The sequence below is a fragment of the Sorex fumeus genome, unplaced genomic scaffold, assembly GCF_029834395.1.
Source record: "Sorex fumeus unplaced genomic scaffold, SorFum_2.1 ptg000013l, whole genome shotgun sequence".
Taxonomy (NCBI): domain Eukaryota; kingdom Metazoa; phylum Chordata; class Mammalia; order Eulipotyphla; family Soricidae; genus Sorex; species Sorex fumeus.
Window position 1 is genome coordinate 35,454,735 of NW_026606070.1, and position 24,927 is coordinate 35,479,661.

General features: G+C 38.1%; 1 protein-coding gene across 1 annotated transcript; it reads left to right on the forward strand.

Annotated features, from left to right (window-relative positions):
* The first annotated feature begins 252 nt into the window (after nucleotides 1-252).
* GNPDA2 (glucosamine-6-phosphate deaminase 2) lies at nucleotides 253-23,407 on the forward strand. Its single transcript, XM_056111243.1, has 7 exons — nucleotides 253-331; nucleotides 3,538-3,699; nucleotides 7,722-7,823; nucleotides 8,503-8,685; nucleotides 15,614-15,798; nucleotides 17,592-17,766; nucleotides 22,234-23,407. The coding sequence occupies exons 2-7, from the start codon at nucleotides 3,576-3,578 to the stop codon at nucleotides 22,293-22,295; spliced, it is 831 nt and encodes a 276-aa protein (XP_055967218.1). The 5' UTR covers nucleotides 253-331; nucleotides 3,538-3,575; the 3' UTR covers nucleotides 22,296-23,407.
* The last annotated feature ends 1,520 nt before the right edge of the window (nucleotides 23,408-24,927 follow it).

Sequence of the window (24,927 nt, forward strand, 5' to 3'; positions counted from 1 at the left end):
TTAGTCCTTCAAGTTCAAATCTCATAAGCCCCAAAGACTACCGCAATCAAGCTTGGGGATGAAAACAAAAGAGGAACCACCAAAGGCCTGGGCAGGCGCTGGAGGGAGTCCCAAGTGTAAGCCGCTTGCAATAACACCCAAACTGACCGACCATCCCTGGAGAGGCCGCCGCCGGCCGCGCATGCGCCGGGCCCGCGGGCCGCGCTGCCTTCCCGTAGGGCGCCTCCGTCTGCATCCGGGTCCCGGGGCTCCGAGCTCCGCTCACCCGCCTGCTCCGCTCCGAGGTTGCCGTGGGTTGCTTGGTCCGGCTCTGCCAGCATCGGAAACGCAGGTGGGTTCGCGGCTGAGTCCAGAGAGGGGACTGTGGCGGGTCCCCGGCGGGGCTTGCCTCCCTCGGGTCGACTCTGCGCGGTGACTGAGCAAGCACCGGGGTCCGGGGGAAGGTTTGCGGGGGTCGCGGGACGTCCTCGCCCTTGCCTGGCCGCCTGTCCCCTTGGAGATCGGACTTCCGGAAAGGCGTTTTTATCTGGCCTCCCCGCTGGAGGCTTCCTCGCCTGACACTTGTTACAAACGCGTCGCCGCAGCCCCCCTTTGCACGGCTGGGACCTGGCTGGAGAGGCTGCACCCCCCCTCCCCCGCCCCGGAGGCTGGAAGTGGAGGTGGGCGTGCGGGATTCACTGGCGCGTCTGGGTGGCCCGCACCCCCGCTTTCCTGCGCCCTCCATCCCTGGGTGGGTGGGTGGGTTCGGGACGCTTCAGGATCCCTTTTAAGGTCAAGTGCATGGTGGTGTCAACTGGAGCCCGGAGCAGGGACTCCCGAGCTGGAGATGCTAGCTAGACTCGCTGTCACCTAAGTCATGCAAAAGTTCCCGTGCAGGGCTGAAGTTCCCGGGCTGGGGGTTGGCTGCGCCCTTCTCGGGAGATGCACCTCTCTGATGAATCAGCACCCGGAGAGGGGAGGGGACGGGTGCTGGGTTTTTCCTGAGTGCCTGGACATCTGCAAGTCAGGGAATTGCCCGGGGCTAGGGCAGTCGCTCTGGTAGCCCTGGCCAAGACTGGAGGACACGCCTGGTGAAAAAATCAGAGTAAACGTGCCCCAAACATTCTGTCCTTTCCTACTGGGGAGAGGCTTTTTGTTAAAACAAAAACAAACAAACAAAAAACTAGCCTGTAATACCTGATCCGAGAGATATGCTCGACTCTTTTGTAATGAGGATACTGCATAGGTTTTTTTTTTTTAATCCCTAAACTTCACCTGATTCGAAGGACCACCAGTGAGCATTGCAAAAGTATAGTGAGCAATGCGGAAAGTACAAGATGGAAGCATCGAAGTGATTCTTGCTTCGAAGGTGTGTTTGGCGCATGAATGGCTCTTTGGTTAGATCTTATACTCCCTTAAGAGCCTTTGCAGTTTTCGTTAACTGTGGTGGGGGGGGGGCTCGGAGGGAGATAGTTTCTATGAAGTTATGTTATGATGCAGACTATGAACCGATGCCAAGACGTTTTAGTTACTCCTTGATCTGTTTGTATCTGTAGAACCCGGTTTGATGCTTGGTGTCTAATAGGCCCTTACAAGTCGTTAAACTGCAAAAGAGCATACTTAGAACATAGAAGATGCTTGGAAAGTTCTAACACCTTTCCTCCTCGGTCTCTTGTATAGCTTTTATTGTGCTTTTTAATCAGTAATTAGCTTGTGGAATATTCCTATGAGAAGTGAAGATGATCTTGATCACCTCAATAGTCAGCGCATTTTGATTGGTTGACTTAGAATTTGAAACTGTTTCTGCTCTGTGATAATTAGTGATGTACATAGAAGCCATGTCAGTGTTTTGACAGTGTAAATTACTGTTTGCATTCTGTTTATCTCTTGTCACCGTGCCAGAATTCTAGTTTATGGTAATCATGATTTCTTTGTTGTGGTGTCACAGTTCAAATTGTTGTCTTTTTTTATGGACATCATCTTAAATTCCATATATTGGTTATAATGAAGCTTACTGTTCCCATTACTTTTAAGAATTTCACGTACTACTCTTTGTAAAGGGTGACAGTACAGAATTTCTGTACTGCTGAAGCCACTTATAAAATAACTGATGTTCTTAATATCGCAAACCTTAATTAAGAAATAATCTCAGAATCATGGTTATAGACTGTATTATATATTTCAAAAGAAATCATAAATTTACACATTTGAGGAAGTGTAAGAATGTAGTTCCCACAACTGCACTGCCCAAACTGAAATCATGCAGTTCATAAATGACCCTTACTTGCTTAGTATTTGTCTAATATTTTTTTATCTACTTTTTTTTTTTTAGCAACTAAAATTGCCTTTTTCATTTGCCTGTTTTGTTGGGCCATTCCCCAGCAGTTCTCAAGACTTACTCCTGGGTCTGCACTTAGACATCACTCCTAATGGCCTAGGGGGACCATATGGGATGCCAGGGATCAAACCTAGATCTTAGATGTATCTTGCTGTATTGTAGTTCCAGCCTAAATTTGCTTTTTGTGAAAAAAAAATTTTCCTTCAAAGACCAGCATTTTCTTGAATGCACTATTTTAATTGAATGTAAGAACTAAATTCTTGTCCTCATTTTAAAATTAGTGTGTATTATATCCCATTGATAAAAATTATTTCTATTTAATCATTCATAGGTGATTAGTGTTTAATAATGATTAATTGATTTTAAGTATCAAATGATGATTATTTCTGGATTTTTAAAAATTTTCTGCATTGAATGAATTTTAATTATAGGTGTCATTTTTATAAAAACATATGTATGGCTGAAGCAACAGAACAGTGGGTAGGATGATTGCCTTGCATGTGGCCAACCTGAGTTTGATCCCAGGTATCCCATATGGTTCCCCAAGCACTGCCAGTGAGCATCACACGACAAAAAGCAAACAAAATAAACATTATTTAATGACAGGGTCACAGTCATGGTCCTCCCATTATTCATCGATTTGCTCGAGTGGGCCCAGTAACATCTCCATCATGAGACTTGTTGTTACTGTGTTTGGCATATCGAATACGAATGACAGGGAAGTTTATTTATTATTTTTAATGACATTATTAAGTACAAAAAAGTTGCTGAGTAATTATTGCTACCATTAATTTACAATCAATAAATGAATACTGCTTTTTTGTTGTTGTTTGTATTGTGTTGCTTTGTATGAAATCCTTGTACATGTAGTGTGGTATCTTTATGTTTTTAAAGTTTGTCTTGACATTAGTTCTGACTTTGCCATTTAATTATTGCATAAACAGTGAAATTGTGTCAGTCTATCTGGTCACCTAAAACCATTATATTTATTATAGAAGATTGTTGTAAAGAATAATCTGTAATTGTCAATGACCTGCCTACCTCTTCAAGAACTTCTTTTGAAGGTTTCTTCAAAAGAAAACAGCAGTTACTGTGACTGTAAAGGTTGTACTGTAATGTATGTCTTTATAAACCAATGTCCTTTTAAAAGTCATCCGTCTATTACACTGCCGCTTGATTATCTGTAAATGACTTATTGTTCTCTGCTGGTGTTTTTGCAGGTTTTAACTTCTCGTCCTGGAAACTGTGCATCACCATAATGAGGCTTGTAATTCTTGATAACTATGACTTGGCCAGTGAGTGGGCAGCCAAGTACATCTGTAATCGCATCATTCAGTTCAAGCCCGGTCAGGATAGATACTTTACACTGGGCTTACCTACAGGTAATATCAGTGTTTAAAAAAATTCTTATACTCAAATTTTAGAATTGAAGGGTTTCCCTAAGTAAAATATTTCCCCGTTAATTTTTTATCGTATTACTGATTAAACAAACTTGTAAATAAATGTAGATCTAATATCTATATTTCACTACTGTTTTCTTGTGTTAAAGCTCTAATTCAACTGCCATTCCAAAAGTCAAAAAGAAATATTTGAAGGTTTTTTTTTTTTTTTGGGTACGGTGGTACTTAATGTTTTTAATTAAGACTCTTAAAAAATTAAATAGCAGGGAAAAAAATGTTGGGAAGCTACAGAAATTTCCCATCACCACTCCCACCCCATGTACATATGCCTAATCTCCCCCATTATCAACACTCCTTTGCAGAGTAATACTTGATTACGATTGACACATTGCACATATTTTATAATCTTCACAATCATCAAAGCCCATACTTGCCCACTTGATCATTCTTGATATTGTAATCCCTACACCATAGTATTTTTAATAACTTTTTATAGCATAAAAGCATGTAGTTTATTTTATTTTAGTTTCTTCTTTTTGGATGTCTTTCACAGTTCATATAACTTAGTTGTTTAACCTTATTGATCACCAAGCAGCTCCTAAAATTATACTGATGTATACATTCTTTTCTTTTTGGGAGCCTTCCAAATGACTTTAGGAAGACACCAGGGGCCCCACCAGCAATTCTCAGCCACCTGAGTCAGTGGTTCTCAAGAGAAGCTGCACGCACCCTGCAGTGATGGGGATGACTGGGTCCCCCTTGCCCCCCAAAGAACTCTGGTAGCTTCTAGAGCCATACTTGTCATATTGGTGGCTGAGGGGACCATATGATGCTGGGAGTCAAACCAGGGTCATGTGTGATAGCCGCTGTACCTTACCCTTTTTTCCTTTTCCTTTTTTTTTTGGTGGGGGGCACACCTGGTAATGCTCAGGCTTACTCCTGGCTCTGCACTCAGGAATTACTTCTGGGGTGCTTGGGGCACTATGTGGGATGCTGGGATCAAACCCAGGTTGGCCGGTCATGTATAAGGCAAGTAAGTGCCTTACCTGCTGACTATCTCTCTCAAGTATATTGGTGTTTTTTTTTAACTTTTTCTCACCTGCTATAGAGTTTCTTATTAGCCCTTTAGTATTTCTCTGTTTACTCTTTCCATTATAGAAGCATTCTTCATGAAAAAAATTTGAAGACGGATATTTATACTGACAGAATAGACTGTAACTATTATGTTTGACTGGATTTAGTTCTCTATGATAAAGGACTCTCTTACAAAATAACTGTGAATGCTTAGTGGCATTTTATGTGATATTGTTGACTTCCACAGAAAGAATATTGACTGGAATTGGACCTGGCCACTTTCTTGGCAACCTAAAGACATTCTGTATTCCTAACCCTTGGTTTCCTTATGTTTTAGAAAAATAAGGATTATGATAGATCACAGGCTGTTTTGAGGCTCAAACAGGATGGTATTCTTTTGAGTTATTTTTATACAGTCACAATCACAAATCATCCTGTTATTCGTCGATTGCCTCGAGCAGGCCCCAGTAACGTCTCCTTCATCCTAGCCCTGAGTTTATATTCAAGGCTCTTTAGGAGAATGAGACCCATCATTGTTACTGGTATTTGGCATATTGGGTACGCCACGGAGAGTTTGCCAGACTCTGCCGTGTGGGCAGGCTACATTCGGTAGCCTGCCAGTTTGTCAAACTAGGAATGAGATGTCATAATAAGATGCAGCATTTGCGGCTGCGCGGTTCCGGGAGCTGGTTCTTATAGTCTTAGAGCCTTGGCCGCTGATGGGATTACACGGCACCAGGGGGCCAGTTGGTGGGTGTGACCCCTGCCTACTGGAATTTGGAGGATCTGGGTGGAGGATGCTCGACTCCAATCCGAGTAGGCTTGGAGATCTCGGCCCCGGAACCCATGTGGCTTTGTCCCTCTGCCTGTACCTTCAGGTGTGCGGAGAGTGGTCTCAGCATGGTGGTGGCTGGTCCTGGAGGTCTTCGGCTGCCGGGGCCCTGGTCGGGGGGGGGTGTGCGGGGAGGAAAGCTCAACCTGCTCCCCTCCAAGGGGCCCCTACGAGGACTAGCCAGGCGTGGGGGCAGGTGACTGTAAACACTACATAAAAATTAGGGGGAGTGTTATTTATAGATCATACATGGCAGTTCTCAGGGACCATGTAGTGCTGGGTATGGAACCCAGGTCAGCTATGCAAGGTACGTGCTTTCCTTTACCCCTGTACTATCTCTCCAGACCTAAATAAATCTGTATATTTAAGTTTTTATTTCAACAGACTTTTCTCTTGTTCCTCCCTCAATAATTCCCAACATCATAAAACCTTTAATGATAATATTTTCCATTTGCATGAAATGCATTCTTACACTTGTGTGGTTCAGCAGTAAGGCACATGACTTACAGGTGGAAGGCTCAGGGATTTGAATCCTAGAAACACACATATGCACAGAGAGGAGAGAGAGAGAGAGAGAGAGAGAGAGAGAGAGAGAGAGAGAGAGAGAGAGAGAGAGAGAGAGAGAAGAAAGAAGTCTTCGTAGCTCACCAAGGGGATATTTAATGTTTTGCTTTTTGTTTTTAAGTCCAGATTAGTGGATTTAGTGACAATAACAAAGTTGTTTTCAAAAATGTATTGTACTTAAGATAAGAATGCAGTTTCCAGGGGCTGGAGTGATAGTACAGAGGGTAGGGCATTTGCCTTGCATGCAGCCAACCCTTTCAGTTCCCAGCATCCCATATGATCCCCTGAGCACTGCCAGGAGTAATTCCTGAGTGCAGAGCCAGGAGTAACCCTTGTACATTGCCGAGTTGACCCAAAAAGCAAAATAAATAAATAAATAAATTTAAAAAATGCAGTTTCCAATGGGCTGGAGCCATAGCACAGCGGGTAGGGTGTTTGTCTTGCAAGTGAACAACATGGCCGACCCGAGTTTGATTCCTCCACCTCTCAGAGAGCCCGGCAAGCTACCGGTGAAGTATTCGATATGCCAAACACAGTAACAGTTGTCACAATGGAGACGTTACTGGGCCCACTCGAGCAACTCGATGAACAACAGGAGGACAGTGGCAGTGACAGTTTCCAATATGTGTGCTTCACTTGTTCAGAATGGCTTTGGTATTAAGCTGTATACCGTGTATGCCCAGGCTATATTCAGGCTAACTACTTTAATCACTTCTAAATATGTAGCAATCTGAGTTTTAAACATATCTTTATGTTAGTGCTGGAGAGATAATATGATGAGTAGGTTTCTTGTTTTACTCATGGCTAACCCAAATTCAATCCCTGGCAACCCATATGGTCCACCGAACCCTACCAGGAGTGGCCCTTGAGTGCTGAATCAGGAAGTTACCCTGAGCACCACAGAGTGTGGGGAAAAAAAGAACTACAATAAAATAAAGTACCTACTTTTATGTTAGAGATATAGTTTACGCTATATTTTGGATACTAGTAGTGACCAATAGAACACATGACAAATTTCTGGAAAAAAGATTGCTTTAAAAAATAATTTTAATTGAATCACTGTGCAGGCTGGAGCAATAGCACAGCTATAGGACGTTTGCCTTGCACGCGACCAACCCGGGTTCGATTCCCAGCATCCCATATGGTCCCCTGAGCACCACCAGGGGTAATTCCTGAGTGCAGAGCCAGGAGTAGCCCCTGTGCATTGCCGGGTGTGACCCAAAAAGCAAAAAAAAAAAAAAAAAGTCTGTATTCTTTGTGTCTCACCTACCGCTCAGATTTATTTTCACCTAGAATAGTTACCCAAATCATAATTCTTTTTGGTTGATTTCCAGCTTTATTCAGCAAATTCTAGGTTAGTGGCATTATAAGATATTCTAAAGAGACTAATTAAATTTAGAATTGTTAATCGAATATGTATTTAAATTGCTTGCCAAATGATTAAAGACTGTGGAATATTATAAGAAAATTTAGTTATCTACTTTTATAAAAAAACATTTTAAAGTTATTTTACATAATGACATTTTTGTTTTAGGGAGTACGCCTTTAGGATGTTATAAAAAACTAATAGAATTTCATAAGAATGGAGACCTCTCATTTAAATATGTGAAGACCTTTAACATGGATGAATATGTAGGTAAGCTCTATTTAAATGTTATGTGCTAGGTTTTGCATTTAAAATTAATATATTTTGAGAATGTAAATATGTAACTTAAACTTGTATTTTTAAATATAACACGAATACATAGAGTATAAAATGCTACTTTGTGATGAGGTCTTTAAGGTTTTTTTTTTTTTCCAATTTGGGGACATGCCTGGTGGTACTCATGGAATCCTCCTGGTTCTGTGTTCGGTGGTCACTCCTGGCAGGATTGGGGAGTAGGGTGCTGACTCTATGCAGTGTTGGGGATCAAATTTGAGTCAGCCACATGCAGTGCAGGCATATTTCTCCTGTACTATCTCTCCAGCCTGAGGTTTGAAGTTATATAAAATCAGTCTTTATTAAAATCAGTATAGTTGAAGAATTAAAATCAGTATAGTTGAAGAATTAAATAACTATATATCAGAAGATCTGTATTCCTTTCATGCTCTGCAACTTACAAATAATTCATTACTTTGGGCCAAACTATTCACTATTCTCTCCAGTAATTAAAATAGTGCCTGGAATCTAATTAACATTATTCCGTATAAACATCTTTAAATAACATATGGAATACTTACATAATTTACATAGTTTTTCTGGCTGAATCAGGAAAGTAAACGGCCATATTATTTCTAGAAATATTTACATTTTTATTTTTTAACATTATACTTAGGACTTCCCAGAAATCATCCTGAAAGCTACCATTCATATATGTGGAATAACTTTTTTAAGCATGTTGATATAGATCCTAATAATGCTCATATACTTGATGGGAATGCTACAGATTTACAAGCAGAATGTGATGCTTTTGAAAAAAAAATAAAAGAAGCTGGAGGAATTGATCTTTTTGTTGGAGGTATGTAAAACACTTGTATGTAAAACACTAATCTTTATTCATATTTGATTTAGGTCTTGAAGCTAATTTTTTTATGTTCATTATTATTTAATTCAGAGACTAGCAAAAGCAATTATAGCATATAAATTAACACACACATTGTGTCTTTATTAGTTCTACTCCTTTGGGAACTCACTGAGTTTTCTTTTTTTTTTTGTAGATTTACTCTTTTTTGTGCTTGGGTTTCGATTATACAATGATCAGATACCCATCCCTCCACCAGTGCCCATTTTCCACCACCATGGATAATATCCCCCCCACCCCCATCCCCCCATCTCCCCCTGCCTCTGTGGCAGGGCAATCCCCTGTGTTCTCTCTTTCGTTTTGGGTGTTGTGTTCTGCAAAAGAGGCATTGAGTGGCAAACATGTTCAGTCCATAGTCTACTTTCGACATGCATCTCCCCTCCTGGGAGGATCCTCCTAACACCCTTTATTTGGTGCTCCCTTCTCTATCTGAACTGCCCTTTCCCCTAGAATACCCGGCTGGCCTCTAAGTTATGGAGTAATCCTCCTGGTGCTGATCTCAAAGCTAATTTTTTTTTAAACCATTTATTTAGCTACTGATTTCCGATTTCACTCACCCCCCCACCTCACCCCTGCCTTTTTTTGGGGCCACACCTGGTGATGCTCTGCTCAGGTTACTCTCAGCTCTGCACTTAGGTTTTACTCCTGATGAGCAAAACCAGAATGCCAGCGATCAACCCAAGTCAGCCACATGCAAGGCAAACACTCTACCCACTGTTCAATTGCTCCAGCCCCTGAATTAATTTTTTTAATAAACAATATTTTAAGAATAAAAGTTGGAATTGTTTATGTCTGGAGAAGTAGGCCCCTGTTAAAACTTTTCTAATAATCTTTAGGATCTAGTTTTTTGTCTTAAAAAAGTTATGTGTTTCTTTTTCTAAATAATATTATTCTTCTACTATTCCCTTAAGACTTCAACTTGGGTTTTTTTGTTGTTGTTTTGTTTTAAAAAAAAATTTGGCCACACCTTATGGTACTCAGGACTTACTCCTGGCTCTGTGCTCTTGACAGGCTTTGAGGACCTTATTGGGTTCTGGGGATTGATCTACTGAGAAGGCAAATATCCCATACATGAAATTCCATATTGGGTGTGTACATAAATTGCAACTGAAATTTATTCAAGTACTTGTTCACTTTGGATTTCATATTAAGAATTCTGCAGCTTAATTCAGATTAACTAAAGATTGATGATAGATTCTTATCCAATTTTCAGTGAGATGAAACAATTTAGGTGATCGATAGAGTTTTAGAATCTATATATTCTAAAAGCAAGAATGGTTTTGTGTGAGAAACAGAAAGTGCCCCAATTGTATCTGAAATTACAGAACCCCTCCCACCCCCAACCCTGCCACACATCACCACCAATTATTCTAGTGCTCCAGTACTTCTTGGGGGCCACATCATCCACTTTGGAAACAACCTTTCTAAATTATCATTAAGTTCTCTGGATCTATCTTACAATCATTTTAAGATTGCTCAAAATCACATAGATTACATCTTCAAAGGATTTACACTGAATCTGATTTATGGTTAAGGAAGCCCGTGCTTTTGAGGAGGTGGTTGGATATTGAAGTCAGACTTAAATTTGCATCCTGTTTTTGTTTTTCACTTCCCATGGGAAGTATGCTGAAGTTCATTATTGGGCAGAGCATCACCCATGAGTGAATCTATTCCCGAACCATGTGGCTGCATTTTTGGCCGTGCAATACTTCAAACCACACACCCTACCCATACTCCAAGATTACTGCACCACATTTGATATGGTACAAAGTAGGAGACAACCAATTTAAGAGGGAAATAAATATATGTTTACAGATATGAATATAGTTATATAGCACACAAGCCTTGCTATATATATAGAGAGAGAGAGAGCACACAAGGCTCAACCTTTAACAACATGTAAGTGATCTCTTATAGAAGGGCTTAATGGCCCCTGGGTGAAATACAACAATCTCCACACTCTTTCTTCTAAGGATACTTTTTTGGGTAGCATTTTCAGCATTTTTTTATAACAAACAATACAAAATATATTATTTCAGTTCTGCTTTGGGGCAGGGATTGGGGTTCGAGATGGAAACATCTGAAATATGGTGGTGGGAAGGTGTAATGGTGGTGGGATTGGTGTTTGAATATTAAATGTACTGAAATATTATGAACTTATTTCCTCTAAGTATCCTTAGAGGAAAGAGTGTGGAGATTGTTGTATTTCACCCAGGGGCCATTAAGCCCTTCTATAAGAGATCACTTACATGTTGTTAAAGGTTGAGCCTTGTGTGCTCTCTCTCTCTATATATATAGCAAGGCTTGTGTGCTATATAACTATATTCATATCTGTAAACATATATTTATTTCCCTCTTAAATTGGTTGTCTCCTACTTTGTACCATATCAAATTTTATTTTACTTTATAAAATAAAAAATTATTTAAAAAGGAACTTTTAAAATTGAAAAAAATTAGATTTTAAAAACAGAATATTGACCATTCTAAAATCTGTGAGAATTTAACTGCAGTGTAACTTACGTAAAGTGTTTTGTAGCAGTAGCTGGTGTCTAGTTTATACTTCATTAAGAAGGCATCAATCCTCTCATTGTCTCAGATCTATAAGTGCTGAAGTATTGACTGTTGTGTAGTTCATTCACTTTTCTGGGATTTTTTTCACCCCAAATTACCTCATAAGGATGTCCAGCAAGATTGAAATATTGTCTCTGATAAAGTTTTATCTATGCCGTGTAAAACCAGCGTAATTGACAGTCTATCATTGTGTAGATTGGGTGGTTATGTAACTGAACAAGAATCCAAGTTAGACTAATTTGCTTTATCAAAATAGGAATTTATCTATTTTAAATAAAACTTGCCAATATTACTTCAGCGTTTCTGGAAAATATTTCCATTCCAGTTCTGTCTGTATGGCTCAGTTCTGAGATAATTATTATTTGCACCCACCATTATGAAAGTTCAAAAAAATTTGATACTTCAGAATATTCAAGGTATGCACTTGTCATGCATCTAATCCAATCAATTAGAATGACTTCTATTTAGTAATCATACACTAACTATTTATAACACAGTGGTCCCCCAAAGCGTGCCTGCTGTAGCCTCACAATTAACAGAAAAAAGTAATATTTAGTATTATATAAAATGTACATAGTTTAGATAGAGTTCATTACAGAAAATGGCTGCATGGAAAATATTTTTCTTAGGTCCAGAGAAATAGTACAAGGTTTAAGGCACTTACCTGGCATACTGTTGATGCTGGTTTAACCAATGATATCCTGTATGGTCCCTGGTGCATTCCAATCAGGAGTGATTCCTGAGTACAGGGCTTGGTGTAAATTCTGAGCACTACCTGATTTTTCTCCTCCCCATCTTTTTGCTTTCTCTTGTGAAGATTTTTTCTGTTAATTATTACTATTTTTAGTTCTAGGGTCACATCAGGCAATGCTCAGGGTTTGCACGTGGGGATCACTACTTGTAGGACTTGAAGAAGATTTGTTGTTGGGTATTGAACCTGTTTGGCTTTGTGGGAGGCAAGTGCCCTAGTTGTGCTATAGCTCCAGGTTGTTTCTGTTCATTTTTGATCTTACATAAGAACCCATGAGTTAAATACCATGGGACTCATTATTTCATATTTGACCATCCCAAGGATTTTCTTTTAACTCTTTCCTAATTGGGACAACTTATTAATGAATGCTGTAGGCATGAAAGAATCTCGTGTGATTCTTTGCTTTTGTTGATTTAGGATTGTTAATCATTGGATTTTCAACATGAGGCTTGGATTCTGGGTCTTAGCAGTTGCCCTTCTATTGTTCTAGGGTTTGGTTAATTAAAAATAAAAAAATTAAGAACTGAGCCAAATGGGATCAAAATATCAACTTTATTAAAGGTAAAGTTGGATTAGATTGCAGATTGGGCTTGAGACCAGAACGGGGTTTCCTGTACCTCTCCTCTGAATTAGAAATAATAGGATGAAAAGTGCTTAGAACACTAATCCACAGTTGCTCACTGCTGAGAAAATACTGAAGGAATACACTAGGAGTTCCTTTCCTTCAGTAGAAAAGTGAAGGGAAGGAATTACATATATTTGGGTGTATATAGGTATACTGATATGTAGATATATGTATATATGTGAATATGTGTGTACATATACACACACATATATGTGTATACACACTCACACACACACACACGCACACTCACATATATCTCCGAAAGTTCTCATTCTTCCTCTCATAGCAAAAGCGTAAAAGACAAAGGTGCATTATGCTATGTCTGACCCACCTGTGGCAATACAATCAAAAGCATCAGTTTTTATAAACAGACTCTAAAGGAATTAGCTTTCAAGTTGATTTCAAGAGAGTTTGTTTCTAAAAGTTTTCTATTTATAAAGCAAAAATAAAACAATGAATATGAATAATAATAAAGGAAAGACAATGGCAAAAACTCCAGCCTCCACCTTTGTTTGTAGGTAACAGTTACCTGCTAATAGGACTAAAAGTGAGTTAATTAGGAAGAGTGTGGCCATTCAAGGAACTGATAGCAGTATTGCAGCAGCCCAGTGCCCAGTGTCCACACAAAAACTAGGGAACCTGAGATCTCCAGCACAGGCGCTCATTGTCTTCCTCCTTGCAGTGCCAACACCACATGCCTCACTCCAGATATCTGCTTTCTTCCTGCATTCCTGCATTCCTGAAATTCCTGCATTTTGGAATTTCAAGAGAGAAAAATCTATGTTTTAGTTTGGGACCACTGCTTATCCTTAGTTGTGGTTACCTTGCCTCACAGAAGTAGAGTTTAATGATTCTTCTGGCCCCTGTTCTGTGGGTAGCTGAGCAAGATAGAAGGATGGAGAAACTACGGTGAGCACCAGACATGCCCAAACAAACACCAACGACCCATTCTTTCAGGCAGCTGTTCCTTGTTGAAAACCTTTATGCCTCAGGTGCTGTTCTCCATGGTAAAATGACAGTAATGAAAAAGATTAAGTCCTCACTAGTCAAGTTTACATTTTGCCCCACATAATTTGGGAACCAAACTCTTGAATATTGGACTTGTTTTATAAAGGTGATGACATGTTCATATAGACCAGTGTTTTGTGACCATTTTTCACACTGATTTGTGCACCTGTAACAGCTGACCTTTGGATTACACATAAAGACACTGAATAAACAGACTGTAGCTTCTAGATTTCCTTTAGAAATCTAAAGGAGCTTTAGATTACTCAGAAGTCTTATAAAGCTGTAAGGTATTCTAAACATTTTAGAAATATGGCTTTCTACCAGGAATTTCAATTTTTGCTACTCAAGATCAGTGAAGGAAGAGTATATTGACTCGTTCCTACAGTGAATTACAGTGACCATGTCCGTTTTGCTGTGCTCTTTTATGTGACCTAGGTCACCAGTGAGAGCACAAGTGTGCCCACTGGTATTGTTGTTTGTACACTTCCTGTTTTTTTTTCTAAAACTTTTTTATTTTCTTTGTCCCATCCTTTCCCCTTCATTCCTATGTAGAAAGATATAAATATTTAGGCAGTAGTATATATTCTTAAGGAAAACCAGAAGTTTCATACATTCAGAGAGAAATTTTTATCTTTCTTGTAAAACTCAACAAGCAATACATACTTAATAGTGGGAACAGTCTCCACATGTGGCCCACATGTAGTTCTGCTTTTAAATTCCTGCATTGAAAAAAATCACAGATGGTTATGCATTGGTAGTTTATATCTGCTTCCAGAGGATTTCATTTCATCTCAGATTTTTCAAAACCATGCTACTCTTCGTCACAGTTGACCTTATTGTAGAGCAGATAAAATGAGACTCAATCATTGTTGAGAGTACATGTTATCAAAGCAAATAGGCAAAATACAAATGTAATAATATTTTGACCAAATAATTTAGAAATTTTACCAATAGTGTACATGAATATGAAACTTGAATTATGTCATGGAATGATTCTTCACTTTATGAAATAATTTGCCTCCACTTTCCTTCAAATACAGACTGTCATATTCTTATCTGTATCTTACAGGCAATCCTAGAATGTTAGCGCCAGCAGTAGGTCTCCTTAAAGCAGTTTTGAGATTGTGGTTATCACCCATTATTAGGTCACAAAATCAATGTAGTCTGTTACGTACAGCATTTTCTTTTTGTGTGTTTTGTTAATGAAATGGAATGTATTAATTGAAAGTAACTTGTATGGCTTCTAATAAGGGTATTATTCCATGCCATTCTTGCTTTTACTGTACTTAATGCGTAGATGTGTACTAGGTTGGAATTTCAAACGTTTCTTCTAATAGAGTTCAGTGAAAAGTGTCTGAAAAGAACTGTTGCCCTCGATTGTATTTCGTCCAATTTAGATATTTTTGCATTTTTGTTAGTGAAGAAACTATAATACGGGATACCACGGGGAGACCCACTATTTCCTTACCCAACCTAGAGGAGAGCCAAACATTTTAACGTGTAAGTATGAAGATAATTAGGCTAGAGATCAGAAGATCAAGATTTGCATCTTTTAATTTTAAAAATGGTGGGAAATAGATATACTTAGTTTTTAATCTCACTGGGTTGTTGACTAGTTGAGATGATGCATGTAAAATTACTTTAAAACTGTAAAATGTATTTTAATGTAAAGTGAAATGCAAGCTATAGTTCAGTGCCTAAGTGTATGGAAATCCTTGAAAAACTTGCTGAATCAAATACAAAAAATACAAATGTACTGCATTTATAAAATCAGCTATCTAATAAAAATAAAGTAAGTATGCTTTACTACTTATTTGTAAAAATGTGCTGCCTTTGAGAAACATGATCTGAGATACACTATTTACTTTGTATTTATGTGTGTACATATGTGTGTGTATTTCTTTCAAAAGGAATAGGTCCAGATGGCCATATCGCTTTCAATGAGCCAGGATCCAGTTTAGTTTCAAGGACAAGATTAAAAACTCTAGCAATGGACACCATTTTGGCCAATGCAAAATATTTTGATGGAGATTTGTCGAAGGTGCCAACTATGGCTCTTACAGTTGGTGTGGGGACAGTAATGGATGCCAGAGAAGTAAGAATGAAATGTTCTTTGACTTTCTTCCCTGGTGTTTGTTGATTTCAGGGGAATTAATGTTCTGAATTAGTGCCATTAGTATATCTATCTACTCATAATAGAACTAATTTCCTAGTCATGGTAACCCCAGTCATTCATTGATATATTGAATATTCAACTGCTTTTGGAAATCTAAGAAGTAATCCCTTTTGTGGGTATTGCTTCACATGCCTATTTCTACTATGTAGTTTGAGACCCGGGGATATAATGATTTTTGTGATCCATCTTTGTTGGTTTGGTTTCATCTGGTTTTTGAGCCACACCCAGCTGTGCTCAAGGCTTCAACTTGTTTCTGCGCTCAGGCATCACTCGTGGTGGTGGTTGGGGGACTGTATGCAGTGCTGGGGACCAAAGCTGGGTCAGCCATGTGCAAGATGAACATCCCACCAGCTGTACTATCTCTCTGGCCCTGGTCTGTTTTTATATGAATACTATTTGGAGACGATTGGGACAAAGTTTCAGTGCCAGCTAACACTATACCACTTTTGGAATTACATTGGGTTGAGTATTTTCTCAATTTGTTAAACCCCACCAAATCCTTGCATTTTCACTTGGGCAGCCTTTTCCTTCCATGAAAAATGACAGAATAGCTTAATAGTCTTCTTGTGATTAGAAGTGTTTTAATTATATGGAGACCTGAACTTCCATTCCTGTCTTTCAACAGGATGACAGGTTCTGAAGAAAGTACAGGCAAGGTGCAGTAACTGATCTTGGCAGCAACATATCTAGACTTGAACATGCACAAGTAGAATTTCTGTTCAAATGGCATTTTTCATCTAAAAACTACCACTGTACATTTTTAAAAAGTATCTCTCAATGCTGAATTGCGCAGGAAATAATTTGTTGTTTTAGGGCCACAGTCAGCAGTGCTCAGGGCTTGCTCCCAGCCCTGTGCTCAGGGATCTCTTCTGGCTTGGCTCCTGGGTCGGCTGCATGCAAGGCAAGCACGTTAGCCACTGTACTCTCTCTGCCCCCTCTAAAGTCTTTGTGCATCACTGTTTAATCTGCTTACTTACAGCTATTACAGTGTATTAACATAATAATACACAAGAAGGTGGGCTGGAGCAATAGCACAGCAGTAGGGCATTTGCCTTGCACTCAGCCAACATGGCCAACCCGAGTTCGATTCCTCCGCCCCTCTCGGAGAGCCCAGCAAGCTACCGAGAGTATCTTGCCCGCATGGCAGAGCCTGGCAAGCTACCCGTGATGTATTCGATATGCCAAACACAGTAACAACAAAGTCTCCAATAGATATGTTACTGGGCCCGCTTGAGCAAATCGATGAACAACGGGACAGAAGTGACAGTGACACAAGAAACTACACTATACCACAACACAATACTATACCACAAGAGGTAATTTTTACCTAAATTCAGAAAATATTCACTTTTTTGCTGCTATTGCCTGAAAAAGTAGCAAAAAATTCTTCAGACCGTAAAGAAACAGAAAGATGTATTTTATTATAATCTTAAATGATAATGGTGCTTGTTTCATTTTTCTTTTTTTTTAAAGATTTTGGGCACCAGAAGGATAGTAGAGCAGGTAGGGCACTTAGCTTGCATGTGGTCAACCTATGTTGGCTCCTGGCAACACGTGTAGTCCCAAGATCCCCAACAGAAGTGATCTCTGAGCACAGAGCCAGGAGTAAGCCCTGAGTACAGACAGGTGTGGTCAAAAACACACCAACAAGATTCTTTGTCAGTCGAAGTGTATTTTATCTATTATTAACAAGCGATGTCATGATTTTTCAGGTTATGATCCTCATAACAGGTGCACATAAGGCCTTTGCCCTCTACAAAGCAATAGAAGAAGGAGTCAATCACATGTGGACTGTTTCCGCTTTTCAGCAGCATCCCCGAACGATTTTTGTGTGTGATGAAGATGCCACTTTAGAACTAAGAGTTAAAACTGTGAAATACTTTAAAGGTGAGCATTAAAATTTCAGATGCAGAACATGAGAATGTTCCACTGTAGATCTGAAGTTGATGGTGGAAAGTTAAGTCCACTAAGATGTTAATATGTCCACTGTGGCCTGTTGAAGATTGGCCTTGCACAGACGCATGAGTAGCCTGGTCTTTCAAGGAACTGAAATGCCTCAACTCAGACAATAGTTACCTCCAAAGTTCATTCCTTTTTTAACGAAGAGAGTTTCTTTTATCTATATTTCCACTAAATAAGATTTTTCTTGGAATTTAAAATTTTAATATATTACTTTCATATTTAATATTTAAGGGTTAAATAAATTCAATAAAGGTAAAATAAAGGGTCAATATTTAAGGTTATATAAATAACCTTTCTGATTTTCTAATTATAGCTTACCTGGCCAGACTTTCCCTAAGCTATAGGTTTAGAGCCTACTCAGTGTATGTTTTCTCCCAGTTTTTCAGTTAATCTACAATTTTGAGCAAATTCTTGCACATACTGAAGTTTTAAATGGCTAGATGTCAAAATACACAGAAATTACTTCAAGTAATGAGATGTTTGATTTTCCAGCCTTCTGTATATATTTTTCCCTTTCATTTCTTACTGTGGTCTAGTTCAATAGTTCTTAAATCTTAGTACTGGTTGTGTATATAAAACTACATATAGCTGATGTAATGGGTGTTTCAGGAGAATTTCCAGGTAAATTTAGTACATTCAATTTAAAAAGCCATTCCCTGCTTTTGAGTCAACACTAACTAAATATAAGTACACACATTTTAAATATTTTTTTATAAATCATCCATTAATATAGCTGGCATCAAAGTATTATCAATTGGTTATAATGCAGGTAGGTTACTACAAAATATATAGTGTATATCCTATTGGTAATAGGCAAGTGAATATTTAACATTTTTACTTTAATATGTAACACACATTAGAGAAGCTATATTGAATCAACCTTGTTTTTCATGGACATTTATGATAGATAAAGGTAAAAAAAATTTGCCATGTTTTATTGCCTCTAAGGCACCTTTTTCCCTGTATCTATTATGTCTTAAACTGAAGTGTTTAGACAATACAGTAGGTAAGTTATACTTCCATTGCCCAAAGTCAGCCCAGGTTCTCTGGAGCCTGCCAAGGATTAACCCCAGAAAGAACAATCTGGGTATGTCCCCAAACTCCCCCACCCCCGCAAAAAATCACCCAAATTAATAGCTTTTTACTTACCAAGTCATAAATACACCAAGTGAAACTAAAACACTATTAGCTTCTGATTAATTTGAGAGATGAAAATGGAGTGTCTCTTGGAGATAGCTCTGAGTGAGACAGATCTTGTAATGGAGTTTTACCCCTGCATTTCCATGCAGGCCTTTGGATTTATCACAACCATTCATGTTTTTACAAAGCTCATAAGGGGAATACTCATGTACAGTTTCATACCAGTGTTGAGGAGATCTATTTGACAGTACCATTTTCTTGTTCCAGCGATCCTTGGCTAAGCCTCTGTAATGTCTGCTTCTGGACTTATGGGGAGGGGCTCCAGGCAATGTTCAGGGAACTGTGTGGCACCACTCTCAGGGATACTTTCCCATCCAGGCCTCACACACAATGCTGCGTGGGCCCAGAAGTGGTGGGGGCAACCAGGGGCTCATCCAGCACTACTCAGGGGCCTCCATGGTTACACCTGATGTTGTGTGAGGCATCATGTAGTCCTAGGGACCAAACTTGAGGCCTTATGTGAGGCATGTACTCTTGCTCTTTGAGTTTGCTTCCTGTTCTTGTCTTTGTCCATTGCTTATTCCCTCCATTGCTTATTTTTCGTAAATGTTGTCCATTGCTTATTTTTAGTGAAACATAGGTAGCAAATAAAAGAGCCAATAATCTGCCACTGTAGTTACTGATTTTTCATAATTCTGTAAAGTAGGTACTTTTGTTATTATATTTTGTAATTGTGAATAAGTCAACAAGTTTTATAGAGATGTTAAATTACTTATCCAGTCACACAGCCAATATGTGGGCAGAGCTGAGTAACTGAAATTAGGCTTAACTGGTTTCTGTGCTTTGGTCCTTGAAGTTATACTTCCTCAGAGAGGTATATTACTCTCAGGCTAGGAAATAATATGTCATCCTTTTCCCCCCTGTAGTCATAATTTCCAAAAGGATATAAACAGAAGAAAATAAATAGAAAGTGTATTTATTTAGTACACACACACGTTATTAGCGCTTATAAAACACTTTGACTTACAAGCTATTCATGAAAGTATTGCTCCATTTCCTTCTTTGGAGACATTATATTTTCCAGTTTGTAGATGGAATATGCTTTTTTCTGTATTTTTTTCTGAAGACGTTCAGGGTATCAGTCTTTGTTTTAAAAATACTTAAAAAAGAATCTGTAGCTTGAAATAGCCTTGCATATAAAAGTTAAAGCCAATGTATCATTTTTTTAAAAAAAAATTTATAAAGGAGTTGAATTTTTAATGTTTATCTTATTTTTTAAAAAAATGTGTATGATTTAAAATTGTTATGTTTTCCATGATCAAAGAGCTTTTGGAAGATGTACTGTATCAGATAGAATGATTCTCTCAAAGGTGCTCTCTACGAGAGATTCCCAAACTTATTTGACCTACCAATCCTTTTCAGGAAAATATATCACTTAACTAGTGTTGCCTTGGAAATTTACCTTCCTTAAGTGAACAGAAAGTGTCTCACCCACCTCCTGGTTGCACTAAGATTATTTTAACCCTTCTAAGTGTTCAGCGCTTACAGAGGGCAATATCACTCTGGGAAAAGCTTCTAGGAGATAACATCTTCTACATCATAGGGATGACATAATCCTGTCTTCAATATGATTGCTTGGAGGTATTGTCGTAAATCATTTCCACTAGCAAGTATACTTGTACCTTTAAAATTACCCCTTAATATGTATTTTTGGTAAATGTAGATTGTATTTTTGTGTCAGTAGTCAAAAATATGGATTAAAGTATGTCTTCTACTATAGTATTTTATATGGAAAAAGTAAAAAAATGTGTAAGAAGTATCTGCTTGAAAGCTGATACTTGTCACAAGTTGGTTTATTACTTAAGTAATCGGCTGAAAATAAAATATATTTATTTTTTTTTTGCTTTTTGGGTCACACCCGGTGATGCACAGGGGTTACTCCTGGCGGTGCTCAGGGGACTATATGGGATGCTGGGAATCGAACGTGGGTCGGCCGCGTGCAAGGCAAACGCCCTACCCGCTGTGCTATCTCTCCAGCCCCAATATATTCTATTTTAAAAAGTTAGATGAGGGGCAGGGGTTTTTCCTTTTTGTTTAGTGCATTATTTGGCATCTAGTTTTCTCAGTACGTACTCTTGGTAATTTGTGGGTGGCAGAGGAGATGTGTAGATAAGGGGCTGGAGAGATCAACTGTAGCAGGTAGAGCACTTGCCTTTCACACCCAGGTTCGATCCCCAAATCCTAGCAGGAGAGATCCCAGAGCAGAGGCAGTAGTAAGAACTGCTGCATAAATTGTATGTTAGAATAGGGAGAAGAAAATTAAAGTCATGTTTTAAGTTGGAAGTAGTCAGTTCACAGAAGTCTGGCATGAAGAACTGATAGTCTGGATTATGTTTTGAAAGTAATGCTAACTTTGTTGCAGAATTAGAAGGAAAAAACCTAAGAGAATAATAGTTTACCCTGATAATCAGCTAGTTTAAGGATGGTAACATAAACCAGATTTTCAAAAGAAACAGTTTTAAAATGAACATTAATTCTGGGATGCTGATAAAGTGATTTCGTGTATTAGCATTCTAAGATTCTTCAACTTCTAGTTTTTCTCATGAGACATGAACATTTCTCAGTGCTCTTTGCTCCTATCTGGTAAGCAGATCTCCATTTTGGATTTTAGAGTGTGTGTGAAATCTTAGACAACATAGGCTTATTACAAAAACCTTGGCTCTCCCAATCCAATAATCTCATTTCTAAGAAACCACACTGATTCAGTTTCCCCAGTCTTCATGCTCTTTACCTGACCACATTTCAAAATAAGAAAATCTTTGGCTTTTTATCTCTCATGCATAACATACATTAAGACCCGGGTAACAGGAAAACAAGTTGTTTTTTTTTCCCCATTGAGCTCCATTAAGAACAGTTTATAAGTGTACCAATTATAATTTATTTTAGATGTGATTAAAATGTGCTCGCCAAGTCATTATCAAATTTGTTCTCTTACATTGAAGCTCCTGCATACAAGAACTGCTCCTACTTTTGATTATTCCCAGAAAAAAATGTCCATATTTTATGTCTATAGTTCCATAAAAAATTATTAAATGTTTCTTCAGTAGGTGAAACTAAACATTCTAAAGCATTTTTAAACCACTAGACTATATCAGATGGGAACCGAAATACTGTCATAAAATCTTTTGCTTTCTAAAGTAAATGATAATTCAAAACAACAATACAACTAGAACTTTGCTTTTTTTCTTTAAGGTTTAATGCATGTGCACAATAAACTTGTGGATCCACTATACAGTATGAAAGAAGGAAATTGAAGGAGATTGGAGCAAAATTCTGCTTGAATGAACAGAACAATTTCATAAGTAGGAAATGAATTTTCAGCTATGCAATATGATAAAACTTGGGAGTTTTTTTAAGATTGTCAGTTTTTGGCTTCCAACATCTTTTTGTTAAAACATTCCACATTTGGAAATTGTCCATTTTATACTAAGGTTTAGAAGTCAGTGGCTTTCTCAACTAATCATCTCTTTATCGAATGAAATCACATAACTACCCTATAAAACATGATAGAGATGAAATATCCGCCTGTTTAAAATTTAAAGACTCATTTTAAGGTAAAGATTCTTTATGTACCATTCATTATTGTAGTGACATTCTTAAATCTGTTTCTTAATCATATGAAGACACTCCAAGGCCCTTCGGGAACCAAACTATCATAGCAAACCTTTAGTTTTGGAACACTAGTATATCTTGTGTGCATTTCACATAGGCTTTCTGCACGTGGTTGCCTTAATCATCTTCTGCAATAGCACATGGACATTGAAAGTCCTCCTATAGATTGTTGTATACAGAATTAAGAGAAGACAGTGCCTAAAAGTACAGTTTATGTTCTTTTGGAAAGTATGTATATGTGCATGTTTTCTGTGCACATTCTTCTCTAGCACTTTTTTATAAATGTGCTTATTTTCATTTAATGACTTGGGTTATTGCTCTTAAAAGAAATATTTTGGCAATAATGAGCTTTATAACTAGTAATTCACTTGAGGGAAATTCCATAGAAAATTTTCAAATTATTGTTAAATCTCATAAATGACTAGCTTTATTCCTTATATATAAAGATAAAATGATTTAGTCATATTAAACTAATTACTGTAAACTATTTTAAATTGCAATAATTTGCATCATTAAATTGCAAATAAAAGTACATTGTTTACTATCTTTAACTCAAATAAAGCTTATTAATAAAAAATTAAGTTATCTACATTTTATTTCCAGAAATTGAAGATTACATGCATCGGAGAGATCACAACAGTTATTTTGGTAGCTGTGTCTGCATTTATCTTTTGTTTGATGCTATAGTATAATTGGTTTTCTCTAAGGACATAATGCCCATAAATTCTCAGTCTTGTTCAACAGGAGGGTTAAACAGTATTCTCCTTTCCTCAGCGTCTTTTAAGCTATCTGGTATAAGCAGGTAGGAGTGTTTGTGAAAGATGATTTTAAACATAAATACTTCAGCAAGGCAGAAGATGGTGAGTTGGGTTAAGGTTTCATAGACCCCAGATCCAATTCACAGCATAAGGTCCCCTGTCCCTTTGGCCTCTCCCAGGTGATGCAGCAATGCATCCTTTGGCCCTTGTATTGAGCTGTTGGCCCAGGTGGCCAAGAATCATTGGGGCCCTCAGAATCCTGGAGCAACTGCTTGGAAGCCCCACCTGCTAACTCAAGAAAATAAATGCAGTTGTTTAGGATAAAGCATGTTACGTTAACAGCGTATGTTGATGGTGCAACAAATCACTATTAGGAATGGTTTTTAGGCTAGTGAACCAGCATCATCTTCCAGTCAATTCTTGGAATTAAATACTGGTTATTGCAGACTACCTTCCTTTAGCATGTCATAGATCAGAGACAAAGAGCCAAGCTATTTTTGTTCATAGCTGACCAGTTTGTGCTTTCAATGCTAAGTGAAATAGGGTTTACAAGATCACGTATCTCTCTCTGTTCTTGACACTAGGAAGCAAGTAAGTAAACCTTAGTTTAGGTCCACATATTAAAGTTTTTCTATTTTTCTGGTAAGTTTAGCATTCTAGCTTAGAATATAATTGTTAAGCAAATAATTGAGAAGCTTGGAGAACTTCACATAGTTATGAATTAGGATTTGCAAATGATTGAGAAGCTTGGAGAACTTCACATAGTTATGAATTAGGATTTGCAAATGATTGAGAAGCTTGGAGAACTTCACATAGCTATGAATTAGGATTTGCAGAAATAAACCAGTATTTTACTCCTAGTTCTGCCAGTAACATTGATCTTACAGAGTAAATCTAGGTGTCCCCATTTATTAAAATGGAATATTAAGTGTATCTGTGTCTTAGTTGTTGTGTAGCTGGAATGAGGAAATGCCTCAGGACAATTAGCCGCCACATATTAGACTCAACAGTGGCTATTCTAATACTCACAGGTATACAGTATTAGTAGAAAACCCTTAAGCTAATTTTCTCTGGGGGATATATATTGAAGGAATACAATTTGTAAATCATGAAAATCTATTGGGAGAATAGCCGGGGCAGAGAACTTACATTTATGTTGAAGATTTGGAAAAATACCTTTGTGTACTGTGTACTGCAAGTCACACTATTTCCTACAGAATTAGTTTAAAAGAATTAAGTTTCTGGGACCAAGCCAGTAGTACAGTAGGTGGGTATTTACTTTGCATGTGACACACGTTACAATGCCTCCTATCATATGGCATCTCCCAAGCACTGTCGGGAGTGACCCTGAGCACAGATAGGTGTGTCCCATACACAAAACAGATTTTTTAAAACGGAAAAAATTTCTCTAATTGCAAGCATATTAACAATACACAAATACTCTAAAGTAGATAACATTATGTGTGAAACTGCAAACTTTTAACATCCTTTGGTATGACTAGTCATATAAAAAATT

Excerpts from the sequence above, each read along its gene's own strand:
- GNPDA2 (XM_056111243.1), top strand. The coding sequence starts at position 3,576 with ATGAGGCTTGTAATTCTTGATAACTATGACTTGGCCAGTGAGTGGGCA. Across the intron at positions 15,799-17,591 it reads CAGTAATGGATGCCAGAGAA|GTTATGATCCTCATAACAGG; the intron begins GTAAGAATGAAA and ends ATGATTTTTCAG. Across the intron at positions 17,767-22,233 it reads AACTGTGAAATACTTTAAAG|GTTTAATGCATGTGCACAAT; the intron begins GTGAGCATTAAA and ends TTTTTCTTTAAG.